General features: G+C 44.8%; 1 protein-coding gene across 2 annotated transcripts in view; it reads right to left on the bottom strand.

The window, feature by feature from the left end:
* Positions 1–3,458, bottom strand: part of usp22 (ubiquitin specific peptidase 22) — a 94,126-nt gene extending 90,668 nt beyond the window's left edge. For both annotated transcript variants that reach the window (XM_078417869.1, XM_078417870.1), the window contains exon 1: positions 3,127–3,458. In XM_078417869.1, coding sequence (XP_078273995.1) covers positions 3,127–3,246 — 120 coding nt within the window. In that variant the 5' untranslated portion in view covers positions 3,247–3,458. The remainder of the gene's footprint in view (positions 1–3,126) is intronic.
* Between the last annotated feature and the right edge of the window lie 10,338 nt (positions 3,459–13,796).

The following is a 13,796-nucleotide window of genomic DNA, read 5'->3' as shown; positions in this document are numbered from 1 at the left end:
GATTGAAAAAAGGTTTCCCCCAATTCCCCCCCATCCACATAAAACAAACCAACAAACACTAAAAAAAACTTTTAACACATACTTAAAATAATAAAAACAGCATGAAGGACAGACAGACTGTTGGCGAGGCAGCCAGTGCTGGTGGTGCTACCAGGCTGAAGAGGGTCTCAACCCAAAACGTCACCTATTCATTTTCTCCAGAAATGCTGCCAGACCCACTGAGTTACTCCAACATTTTGTATCTATCTTTGGTGTAAACCTGCATCTGAATTTCCTTCCTACACTTCCTGTGACCACGTGGGTTTCCTCCAAGTGCTCCAATGTCCCCCCATGCCCTATGTACATGTGGATTTGTAGGTTAATGTACAGGGAATACATGCGAAAGTGGGATAACAGAGCTAATGACTATTTACCTTATACCTTTATCAGGTCACCCCTCAACCTACGCTACTCCAGGGCAAACAAGCACAAGCTATCCAATCTCTCCCCATAACTAAAGTCCATTAATCGATCAATCTCCTCTGCATTCTCTACAGCACAACAACAACCTTCCATTAGTGCAGCAACCAGGACTGCACACTGTAAACCATTTGTAGTCTAACCAGTATTTTGTAAATGTGTAGGAAGGAACTGCAGATGCTGTTTTATACCAAAGATAGATCCGAAATGCTGGAATAACTCAGCAAGTCGGGCAGCATCACTAGAGAAAAGAAATAGGTCACATATCGGTAAGAAACCTTCTTCATACTGAAAGAGAGAAGGCTGCAACAGATGACCTCAGGAAGGGTGGAATCTATAATGGCCCATTGTTGGCACAAGGAAGATGTGCTAACGAAGGGATACAAGGATACAGTGGAACTAGTTGGATGACGGGGGGGGGGGGGGGGGGTGGGAGGAATACAGGAGAAATCAACATTCATCAAGATTCGGCTTTTGCCCTCCCAGGGAGTGCAGTTCTTTCCTCTTGCTCCTTCTAACATTTAAGGAATATCTTGGGATTCTCCTCCATCTCACTTGGTCCTATTTTTCCCGTCTGACTTTAAAAAAATTCTCTCCAAAATATTCAATATTCCTCAAGGGACTCTCTTGATTCCTGTTGCCCATACCTGCCATATGTTTCCTTCTTTTCTTCCCCAGAATCTATAGAACAAGTTGTTGGGTGGCCTTCATAAAACAATAGTTTTTCCTAAATAGATACTAAACAAATCATAGCAAAATGTACAATCGATATAAAAAAAGGAGATAGAAAGGAATTACATTGTGTAGCAAATATAATCACAGAGCAAGTTTATTAATGTAGTACAGTAAAAGGCATTCTCTGAACAGACCTGCATCTATAAGGGATGTGGCAGAGAGTACGCAAAGAAAAAGAGGGTTGTGACACATTGTAGGCACGGCGTGATAGGGACATAGGGAGCTGCAGTGATGCTCTCTACACCATGTTTGCACACGCCTTACACAAAGAAATTCAATATCCAATTCATGTTTAGATTTTGCCACAATGCAATAAAAATGAAATTAACCAATAAAGTAGTTTATTATTGTCCAGAACTTGCACATTACTAAAAGCTTTTAATCTTGTATTCAACTGTAAAAATTCAAAAACTATTTCCCCTCCTATTCATTGCTATTTTTTCTCCATCCCAAGATTGCAAGATCATGTTTCAACTTCCTGGTATGTAATACTGAAAAATAACAGATGTTTACCCCTCTTGGTATAAAAAAATCACAAAAATTCAATCCAAATGAACCCCAACTGTACAAGAGCAACTATTTTCCTTTAGGCAAATCTTCCTGCATTCACAACAGATCACTTCTCTACTTTCTGCATTAGCTTACTGCAATTACATACAAAATGTAGATTAAAAATGTACATTGTGCACAACCTTTTCCAAATCCAATTACCAATTAGAGAACCCCCTCCACAACCCCACCTGGAGATTAAGCCTTGTTTTCTGCTGCACTACTGTAAACTGATCCCCATGGGATACATATTCTGGGACTATCGCATTACTCCTGCATCGACCTCACCTGAACATGAAGTTTGACAAATTGTAAACTGACAAACTTCACAGCTTTAAGAAAATCACCAAAGTCACCAACGACATACAGAGACTCTAAAATACAAACATCACTAAGACATGGATTCAATCTGAGTGAATGTTGTCAAATGCAGTTTACGTTACTTTTCTTGGGTGTGGTGGGATATATGTAAATAAGACCACCAAGTCAGAAGAGCATTTCGCCTTGTGCTAGATCTAATGATCACAAATTGTTTCCTTTGTCTTGCTGGTTACAAAAAGTCATCAGTTATAAAATGCACAAAATGGGGCCACACATCCCACCAAGATCACCATTCCATGGGAACTACTTTTAAATAACATCCTACCATTCCAGAAAATATTATCTCCTCTGTAATCAAAAACGTTTCCCGGCACTAATCCCAATTTGACCTTTTACCAATAAATAAACTTGTCATATTTCAAATTAAAACAATGTTGCAGATTAACCAGTTTTCCTTGCGCATACATCACCTTTCACATTTTTATCCTTAAAGTTCAGGCGTTTTACACAAAAGATCAGCCTTATAGGCCTTTTATTTCACCAATGAGGGGCGCCCATTCTGTCTACCCCTCAATGAACGAGGCAAGCGGTCCCTCTGCATCTGTCACTTATTGCACATGAAAAAAACTCCCCCAGCATCGGCCGATTACTGTGAAGTGATGGACTCCACCCATTTCCCTCCCCCTTGTAACTCCATCCCTCAGTTTAACGGGGAGAGGCACCAAATGTACCACGGAATCTTTGATAGGGAGGTATCCCGTGCATCTGTCCATCACCGGGTCAATAGGAGTTATCCCTATATACCTGGCTATCACTCTGCCAGTCAAAAGGACCAGTACATATTTGCCCATCAGCCTATCGATTAGTGAGCCACTGTAACTCGTTCCAGGTAGGGCTACGCCAGTATCAGTCCCTGTGAGCAGCGACTGTTGCGCCAGTGGCCAAGCCTCTCTCTCCATCACTCACCGGGGTAGAGAAACTGTTCCAACAGGAGAATCCCTAACCGCAAAGAGACCGCCCTCAGCCACAGCCCTACCCGGCGCGGCCCGGCGCAGCGCTTACCTTCCTCTTCCTGCTCTCCGCAGTCCCGCTCCACACAAAGCACTGGTAAATCACTCGCAGGCTCTGCTTCCAATTGTCCGCCTTAAAACTGTTCACATGGGAGCACCCGGCCGGACTCATGACAGGAGCCGCACTACAAGCACTGCCGCCACCACCGCGCAATCTCGGGACACAATCTACCACCTCCTCCACCCTCACTTTCCACCCCCAAAGCGCCGCCGTCGCGGCTCCGATTATTTATATGGAGAAAAAGCCCATAGTGTCGGCAAAGGCTGATGGTCGTCAGGCGATAGCGCCGCGGGGGGAGGGGAGCAGACTCGCCGCACTGCCGGAAAATCCGCCCACTCCTTCTGTTCTCATTGGCCCAGCGCCAACACCCTTCTGCCCATATGCACAGCTGATTGGCCAAAGACCCGTCCGTCAACTGTCGGTCCAGGTGAGCTCCGAGTTTCGGGAGGAGGAGCCCAACTGGCAGTGTCGACGGAAGTACCGCCTTTACACACTCCCCATTGGACAATCCCCTTTCCTTTTCGTTTGACTAGCTCTTCGATTGGCCAGTGACCTGTCCATCATCGGCTGGTCTCGGCATACAGGGAGGGGCAGTTGGATTTGAATTGCAGTGGTGCGTTCCTTCCGGTTCCTGGCGACAAGGGTTTCCTGTAAATGGCAAGGCATTTTGTTGCTGTTTCAGTTATGGGGGGGAAGTGAAAATCTGCTTGGGTTCTGATCTATCTTTTAACTAGGGGCATCCCGAAAGCGGGATAAATAATGATTCCCTATTTTTATTCTTTCCGTTTACCTTCAGTTTTTGGCGGTTGCCGTGGAGATATGACTGTGGATGCAGCCTGTGCGTAGTGAGGCTCTAGGCCATTGTCAATGGCTTTTTCTTTCTCCTCCCTCGCTCCCAGTAAACATTTTCTCTTTCACAATGTCCACTCCCACCGACCTCCCCTCCTCCCAGGAACACCCTACTTACCACGATGAATGGACGTTGCAATTGAAGAGTGTGGTGTCGGGTAGCGTCTGTCCATTAGATTGGCCGCGCCCTGCAGCAGCAACCAACGTGCAGTCATTTGTGATTTATGCCACCTATTAAATCTCTTTAAATTGTCTCATTGTATGTATTCTCCCCACCATCTCCATTCTCTGGTCTGTATTAATGATTCAGGCTGCTTGGGAAGCGGACATTGTGTATGTGTGTATATATGCACACACATATATATATATATATACATACACACTTTTTTTTCATTCTTTTTGGACTAGGTTTTACTGGTTGCACCTGCATTTTTTTTGTTGCTATTCCAGAGGATGATCTGATGAACTTAAGTACATCCATTTGTCATAGGCAATCAAAGTACTTTATACACAGCGAGATCTCGAGAGCAATGATGACTAACGATGTGGTGATTTGTATCAAAGTTGTGAGCAAAATGCTGGTGGGGCACTGGGTTATGGGGTCTATTGTCAGGAGTTTAATTGAACATCTGACGGTATAAGAACAGGATGAATAATCCACTGGTTTTCTTCAAGGAAGGAAATCTGCTGCCCTCACCCACTTTGGCCTTTGTCACTCCCACCCATTGCAGTTTTAAATTTCAATCTCAGCAATGTGGCCACTAACTGATCACGTTAGTCTCCATTGTGTGAGAATGCCACTGCACCTTCTAACAATGTTAGAAACATAAAATAAATATTTCTGCCTTCTTGACAGAAGGCAAATAATGGTAACAGAAATGGCAGGGAAATTGAGGTTTCTGTGAGAACGAGGAGCAGACAGTAAATGATAGGGAAAACATTGGTAAACGAAAACTATTCTAACGTGTGAAAAGAATTGGTTAAGGAGTTAGTGGATACATTAATGATGTATTCAAAGTTTCTGATACATTGAAACAGTCCTAGCATCTTTGAAGGCAGGAACATAATGCCCCTGTTTAAGAAAGGAGGGAGAAAATGGTAACACACCATTGCAAGTTGCTGTGTCATTTAGGACATGTAGTGGCCCTTGATTCCTTGGGTATTCAGATCAGGCAGTCAATTTGGTTTTATGAAGGGAGATGCATGGTTGATAAATCTAAACCCATTTGAGTTTGCAGTGAGTAGGATAAACAGGGAAAATAAATGTATGCAGTATTAGAAGGATGAGGGTGGATCTTATTGAAACATATAAGATAATTAGGGGATTGGACACATTAGAGGCAGGAAACAGGTTCCCAATGTTGGGGGAGTCCAGAACAAGGGGCCACAGTTTAAGAATAAGGGGTAGGCCATTTAGAACGGAGATGAGGAAGAACATTTTCAGTCAGAGAGTGGTGAAGGTGTGGAATTCTCTGCCTCAGAAGGCAGTGAAAGCCAGTTGGATGCTTTCAAGAGAGAGCTGGATAGAGCTCTTAAGGATAGCGGAGTGAGGGGGTATGGGGAGAAGGCAGGAACGGGGTACTGATTGAGAGTGATCAGCCATGATCGCATTGAATGGCGGTGCTGGCTCGAAGGGCTGAATGGCCTACTCCTGCACCTATTGTCTATATATTTCAAAATGCACAAGATGAGATACCTGGGTGTCATTAAGGTATTGACCAATACAGAATGAAAACAGGCCACAAGTCTAAACTAACCATCAAACACCCAATTTTACATTAGTTCCATTTAATTCTCATTAACCCCTCTGATTCTACCATCCACCTAATTTAAAGTGTTTATAAAGAAGGGTCTCAACCCAATACGCCACCTATCCATGTTCTCCAGGGATGCTGTCTGACCTACTGAGTTACTTCAGCACTTTGTATCCCACAGTGGCTGTTAACCTGCCAACCCTTGGGATATGAAAGGAAACCGGAGGAAATCCCTGCAGTCTCAGGGAGAATGTGCAAATTCCACACAAAACAGCACCTGAGATCAGGATTGAACGTGTTTCTCTGGAATTGTTGGGCAGTGAGCCACTGTGCTGACCTCATTAGCATAGACTAGTTATAGGACAGAAATCAGAGAGTAGGTAAAAACTGATTGCTTTCAAATATTCTGACCTATTTATGCTGACCCTCATAATTCATAAATTATGTTAATGACAAATGAAAAGTAAGGATGTGATATGACCAAGTTTACAAATGATACAAAGCAGGGTGGGAAATTATTGCCCAAAGAAAGGCAGATTATTATTTAGGAGGTAATGGGTTAGGAAAAGCGAAGGTGCATCAATACCTGGATGTCCTTGTACACCAGTTGCTGAAAGCAAAAGTTTCGGTGCAGCAAGCAGTTCGGAAGCAAATGGCATGTTGGGCTCGATTGCAAGAGGGTTTGGTTATACAGGACCTTAGTGATATATCATCTGGAGTATAATGTGCAGTTTTGGTTGCCTCATTTGAGGAAGCACAGGGGGGGGGGAGACTGTGTCACAAGTGACCAGATTGAATCCTAGAATGATAGGCCTGGCATATGAGAAGACATATGAGAAGACAGAGAATTCCTAAATTCACTGAAGTTTGGAAGAATGAGAGGAACTCCTAGCAATCCAGAAAATTCCATCAAGTCAAGACGGATTAGATAAAGAGAGGGTGTTCTTGATATTTGGAGAGTCCATAACTGGAGGTCAGACCCTCAAGAAACAAAGTATGTCATTTAGAACTGAGCTCAGAAGAACGTAGAGCTTTTCTTCCGTTACCTCCGCCTCCGTGCCTTTTTCTATGGGAAGGAATCCTCACCATCCAGTGATGACCCCTTCTCCTGTCTCCACCGGTCCCCCTCCTCTTGGATTCCCCAGAAAGGCCTTCTACCCTCTCAAGACCTCTTTATTTCTAACTGCCAGCTCAACTTTTCCACTCCCCTTACTTGCCCTAACCTCACCCCCACTGAATGTACCTCACCCCCTCACAGCCTCCAACCTTATCGTTTCCCAGCCCCACACAGCCCGGTTTTACCTTCTCCCCAAAATCCACAAACACAATTGCCGCGGCAGACCCATTGTTTCTGCCTGCTCCTGTCTCACAGAAATGATTTCCACGTACCTTGACTCCATCCTATCCCCCCTGGTCCAATCTCTCCTGACCTATGTCTAAGATACCTCACACGCCCGTCGTCTCTTTAATGACTTCTGCTTTCCGAGCCCCCACTCCCTCATCTTTACTATGGACATTCAGTCACTCTACACCATCCCCCACCAGAAAGGCCTTAAAGCCCTCCGTATCTTCCTTGACTGCAGAACCATCCAATTTCCCTCACTTAACACTCTACTCCACCTCGTGGAGCTGGTCCTCATCCTCAACAAATTCTCCTTTGACTCCTCCCACTTCCTCCAAGTCCAAGGCGTAGCTATGGGCACCCGTATGGGCCCCAGCTATGCCTGCCTCTTTGTAGGGTACGTTGAACAATCCCTATTCCAGGCACACACTGGCCCTATCCCGGAAATCTATCTCCATTACATTGATGACTGCATTAATGGTACCTCCTGCCCCCATGCAGAACACATGGACTTCATCAACTTCACCACCAATTTTCATCCTGCACTCAAATTTACTTGGACAATCTCCGACACCTCCCTCCCCTTTCTTGATCTCACAACCTCCATCACAGGAAATAGACTATTGACTGACGTCTATTACAAACCCACTGACTCCCACAACTATCTCGACTGCACTTCTTCCCATCCTGCTTCCTGCAAAGACTCTATCTCTTACTCCCAAATCCTCTATATACGCCGCATCTGCACCCAGGATGAAGTGTTCCATACTAGAACATCCGAGATGTCCTCATTCTTTAGGGAACGGGAGTTCCCCTCTCCCATCATAGATGAGGCCCTCACTCGTGTCTCCTCAGTACCCCGGGGCTCCGCCCTTCTCCCCCTCCCCCTTGTCACAACAGAGACAGAGTCCCCCAATTCCTTACCTTCCACCCCATCACTGAGCCATGACTTCAAATGTAGCATTCTCCTCGGGTTTGGGCCCTTTAGCATGCAGTTAATGTCTGAGGACATGCACGGCGAAAGATGGACAGTTATTATTAATTGAATTCAGTAAGGGCCAACTAAGGAAAGAAAATTTGACTTAAATTAGCACAGAACAATACCAGTGATTGACCTAATGATAAGTTTAATATTGTGCCAAAGAAACTCAATGTTACACTTGCTTTTTCAACAAGCATGCCAAATTCCACCATAGTCAGAGTCATACAGCGTGGAAACAGGCCCTTCGGCCCAATTTGCCCACTCTGACAAACATGCTCCATCTGCACTACGTTTAGCCCATATATCTCTAAACCTATCCTATCCATGTACCTGTTCAAATGTTTCTTAAATGTTGTGATAATGCCTGCCTCAACTACTTCCTTCAGCAGCTTGTTCCATGTACCTACCATCCTTTGTGTAAAAAAGGTTGCTCCTCAGGTTCCTATTAAATCATTCCCATGACAACGGTTCTCTGGTTCTCGATTTCCCCTTCTCTGAGGAAAAGACTGTGCATTTACCCTATCCCCCTCATAATCTTATTCACCTCCATAAAATCTCCCGTCATCCTCCTGCGTTCCACGGTATAAAGTCTTGGCCAGTTCAACCTCTCCCTATAGCTTAGGCACTTAAGTCCTGACATCATAAATCATCTCTACACCCTTTTCAGCTTAACAATATCTTTCCTCCAACAGAGTGAATGCAATACTCTAAATGTGGTCTCACCAATGTCTTGTACAACTGTAACATGACCTCCCAACTTCTACAGTCAGACTGATGAAGGCCAATGCGCCAAAAGCCTTTTTTACCAGCCTATCTACCTGTGACGCCACTTTCAAGGAACTATGTACCTGCACTCCTAGATCCCTCTGCTCTTCAACACTCCCCAGAGCCCTGCCATTCACTGTGTAGGTCCCGCCCCAGTTTGAATTCCCAAAATGCCTACTATTGGTCTTGTAAAGATTTAAGTTGAGGATATTTTAATGTCCACTCTATTAAGGTTGATACAGTTGATCGGCATTCACTCTCAATTGTACGAAAACACCCCGCCATCAGATGCTCGGTGTTACCCAGGCATGGTTCTTATTGCAACAGTCACCTAAGCTAATTTCCCTTTCATCTGTAGATCACACATGGAATATAATGAACAAAACTCCAGAAAAAGGGAAGAAAACTGTACCTGTAGTGTGTTGCATCCTTTTGGCTAACTGTGTGGCTGCATCAAGCTTTGGTCATTCGTGAACGTCCAAACAACAACTGTGTTGTGAAAGAATGGTCTGGCCACATAGAACACTCCATTCGGATGGACAGAGAAATCAACTAGTCACTTGTGGCAAAATTTGTACATAATAACTGCAAGTCAAAAAGCAAGTAGGATGTGCATGGAAAGGTGAGATAGTGGATCTGGTCAGATCCCCAAGCAGGTGGATCTTGTCTTCCCCAAGAAGGTTGTCAAAGTCATTTTGCAAACTGCTTCATAAACAGAACTCTCAGACAAATCGCAGACCTTCCTTGGCTGATGATAAGAAGGACTCTCTCTGTCTGAACTTCAAACACAGCCAGAATGGCAGCAGCAATGGCTATGCGATTATCATGCATTTTCATTCTGGAATGTGCATTTAGCAAAAAAGTCTGAAAGGTAAAACAGTGTTGTTTATCAAGATTCATGCTGCTCAGTTGCATTATGCAGGACTCTGTGCTCTGTGGGCTATTTGCACACTGAGACATAGAAAGGATAGAGAGGATAGGGAGTCACAATCTTTATCCGAAGATAAGGGCGCCAAAAACATGATGGCATGGGTTTAAGGTAAAAGCAAGTCACAGCTACTTTAAACATCTTGATAGTAAGTATGTAAAACGTAAAAGCAAATTATTTTAAAATAAAATTTGTAATACCTCTGATACAACTTAGTGACAGAAGGCAGAGGGTGATGGTAGAAGGGTGCTTCTGTGACTGGAGGCCGGTGTCCAGTGGGGTGCCGCAGGGATCGGTGTTGGGTCCCTTACTGTTTGTAATCTACATAAATGATCTGGATGTCAACGTACAGGGCATGATCAGCAAGTTTGCAGATGACACAAAGGAAGGGGGGGTGGTGAATAGCGAAGAAGGGATCTGCAAGCTGCAGGAAAATATAGATGAGATGGTCAGATGGGCGGAGCAGTGGCAGATGGAATTTAATCCTGAAAAGTGCGAGGTGATGCACTTTGGCAGAAATAACTTGGAGAGGGAGTACACCATGAATGGAAGGACCCTAGGGAAGACAGGGGTACAGAGGGACCTTGGAGTACAGGTACACAAGTCCTTGAAGGTGGATAGGGTGGTTAAAAAGGCATATGGGTTACTGGCCTTCATTAGCCGGGCCATCGAATATAAAAGTAGCGGGGTAATGATGGAATTGTACAGAACACTGGTGAGGCCACAGCTGGAGTATTGTGTACAGTTCTGGTCACCACATTATAGAAAGGATGTGATAGCTTTGCAGAGGGTGCAGAGGAGATTCACCAGGATGCTGCCAGGGATGAAGGGCCTCGGCTATGAGGAGAGACTGGGCAGACTGGGGTTGTTTTCCCTGGAGCAGAGAAGGCTGAGAGGGGACATGATCGAGGTGTACAAGATCATGAGGGGCATGGATAAGGTAGATGGCGGGGAACTTCTTCCACTGGTGGAAGGTTCAACAACGAGGGGACATAGATACAGGGTAAGGGGAGGGAGGTTTCAGGGGGATGTGAGAAATAACTTTTTCACCCAGAGGGTGGTTGGAGTCTGGAACTCACTGCCTGGGGTGGTGGTGGAGGCGGGAACACTCACAACGTTTAAGAGGCATTTGGATGGGCACTTGAAATGCTACAACATTCAGGGCTACAGTCCAAATGCGGGAAAATGGGATTAAAATTAGACTGTGTTTGGTAACGGGCGGCGCGGACACGATGGGCCGAAGGGCCTCTTTCTGTGCTGTAGGACTCTATGACTCTATGACAACTGCATCACTCATTGACATTTTTAGGTATCGCAGGGATGATACAAATGCCAGATTGCAAAACAATAATCGGTAAAGCCTGTCTTTCAGACTTCAGAAAGACTGGTGGTCTCTTTACTACGACATCCAATTGTTTATTTTAACTGATTCGAAGGTTTTTCCTTCGACTATCACCAGAAGTCAATACCAAGGGTTGTCTCTGTGCCAAATTTGATGCTTGCAACATGATATTTTTGTGTTAAAAAATGTTTTTATAATAGAACTCAATGCTGATGTTTTAACATTACAGATAACTGGGGTTTACAATATTTAAATATCAGAAATAATATTTTTGTTAACCTCATTTTATGACAACATGTAGATTTTCAGAAATTCCACCAGGCGGCAGCAAAGCTTCAGGTGATATATTTGTCTTTTACCATAGCACCACTTCCCTGTACTAACCTTTTATTAATGCCATCAAATCTATTAATCTCCACCTTGCTTAACTCAGCAAATGAGCTTTTTTTAGCCATTGTGTAAAGAAAATGTTCTCTGGTTTGTTTTATGTGGGGGTGGGCGAGGGGGTCGGGGGGGAACTTTTTTTTAATCTCTTACCTTGCCGGAGATGCGATTGTTTTCTGGATCGTATCTCTGGTCACGGAGCTGGAGGGTCTTGCCTGGACCTTGAGTCCCCGCGGGGGCGTGGACTTATCATCTGACCCTGCAATCCCTTGCCTGGGATCGACACTCCAATGCAGCCTGTGGACTTTAACATCAGAGCTCACAATCTCGGGTTGAGACCAGTCGGGAGCTCCAAAAGCTGCACGAGGTTCAACTGGTCCCGACCCGGGATAGATCGCCGGCGCGGGGGAGCTGAGATTGCCCCCCGGTGAAGGAGCTTGTTCGCCCCGACGAGGAAGGCTCGCTGCCGGCTACGGGAGTCAAGATCATCCCGTCAACAGGTTAGAGTCCCCGACCGCTAGAGGACAAAGAAGGGAGAGATTGAATTGTTTTCAACTTCTATCACAGTGAGGAATGTGGAGGAGTCACTGTGGTGGATGTTCATGTTAAAATGTATTTTGTGTGTCCTGTTGTTTTTTACTGTTATGGCTGTATGGCAAATGAAGTTCCTCGTATGCTGCAAAACATACTTGGCTAATAAAGTTTTATTGTGATTCCCTCTGTGTAAAGATTTTTTCCTCGGATCAGTAATTAATGACCAAGCCTTAATTTAGAGACCGACCCTGGTTCAAGAGACCTTAAGACCGGACAGCATGAATTTGAAAGAGGTTTGCAAAATGGACATCAATATTTTAGCCAGAATTTTTCCTGGGCTAAATGTGGCAAAATACCATCTCGTATTTAGGTCAGCTGGACTGTTCTCATTCACAAATCAACATCTATCCTATTAAAACCTTTAATATATTTGTTCACAGCAATCTCAAGAAACAATGAGCTACTGGTTGATTCACAGCCTGGTTTGGTAACTCAAACACCCAAGAATGAAAGAGGCTGCAGAAAGTAGTGGACATTGTCTCGTCCATAATGGGTATTGACCTCCCCACCATCAAAGGGAGCTATAGGAACCGCTGCCTCAAGAAGGCAGCTATTGTCTTCGAGGACCCACAACACCTTGGTCCCCACCATTGGGAAGATGATACAGGAGCCTGAGAACCATTACCTCCAGGTTCATGAAGGGCTTCTTCCCATTGTTATTTGTATCAAATTTGGTTTCTTATTGTTGCATGCACTGAAATGCAGTGAAAATCTTTGCATGCTCTCTGGTCAAATCATACGATACAAGAGTACATTCAAGTCATTGCACAAGTACAACAGGTAGTGCAGAGAACAAAATACCAGAGTGCAAAATATAGTGTTACTGTTACAGAGAAATAGCAGATAACAAGGTGCATGCTGATGTGAGGTAGGTTTGGAGATTAGGACTATACCAATAGCATACAAGAGGACTCTTCAATAGTCTAATAACAGAGGAGAAGCAGTTGTTCCTCAAAGTGTCCTCGAGAGACTTCCATTTGCTGCCCCGAGTTCCTTGGTCCTCTCAAGGTCTTTCTCCATGGTAAAACAAAGGAGAAATACTCATTGAGGGTCCCCATTGTCTCTCAGGATACTCCTTTTCCCTTAATGTACTTACAAAATCGTTTGGGATTACACTTAATATTATCTGCCAGAGCCATCTCCTGTCCCTTTCTTATCATCTTGATTTCCTTTTTTACCTTGCTCCTCATATCCCAAATTTCCAGGTAAACACTTGATCCCAGCTGCCTGTACCTGCCCTATGCTCCTTCTTATTCTTGAGGGAGCCCCAATTTCTTTCGTCATCCAAGCTGCTTTACACCCATCCACCTTACCATTCACTCTAACAGGAACATGTGTGTCCTCGACCTTTATAGGGGGATTGCATGTAAGGTCGTAAGTTCAAAGGGCGTGACGCACGGAGTCGCTCAAGCCACCTGGAGGACAGGGCAGCTTCCAGCATACACTAGTAACACATGTAACACATACGTTCCTACCTTGAAAAAAATGCCAAAATGGTCAGTTTTTGTGCTGTAAAAAAATGGGGAAGAAGCTGGAGGATCCGGCGGAGGAAGAGGAACCGAGAGAAGAGCTGCAAAGCCCGCGGAAGCAAGAAGCAGCTGGGAACACATCAGGCCAGCCGGCGGGAGAAGGGGAAACACGGCTGGGAAGGGAGGCAGGAGAGCAAGGCCGAGAAGCAGAGGGCCGCTGGGGGTAGAAGAAGAGGAGGAGGAGAAGGAGGA

This window comes from Rhinoraja longicauda, chromosome 21 (genome assembly GCF_053455715.1).
Source record: "Rhinoraja longicauda isolate Sanriku21f chromosome 21, sRhiLon1.1, whole genome shotgun sequence".
Taxonomy (NCBI): domain Eukaryota; kingdom Metazoa; phylum Chordata; class Chondrichthyes; order Rajiformes; family Arhynchobatidae; genus Rhinoraja; species Rhinoraja longicauda.
This window is presented reverse-complemented; position numbering and strand designations above follow the sequence as displayed.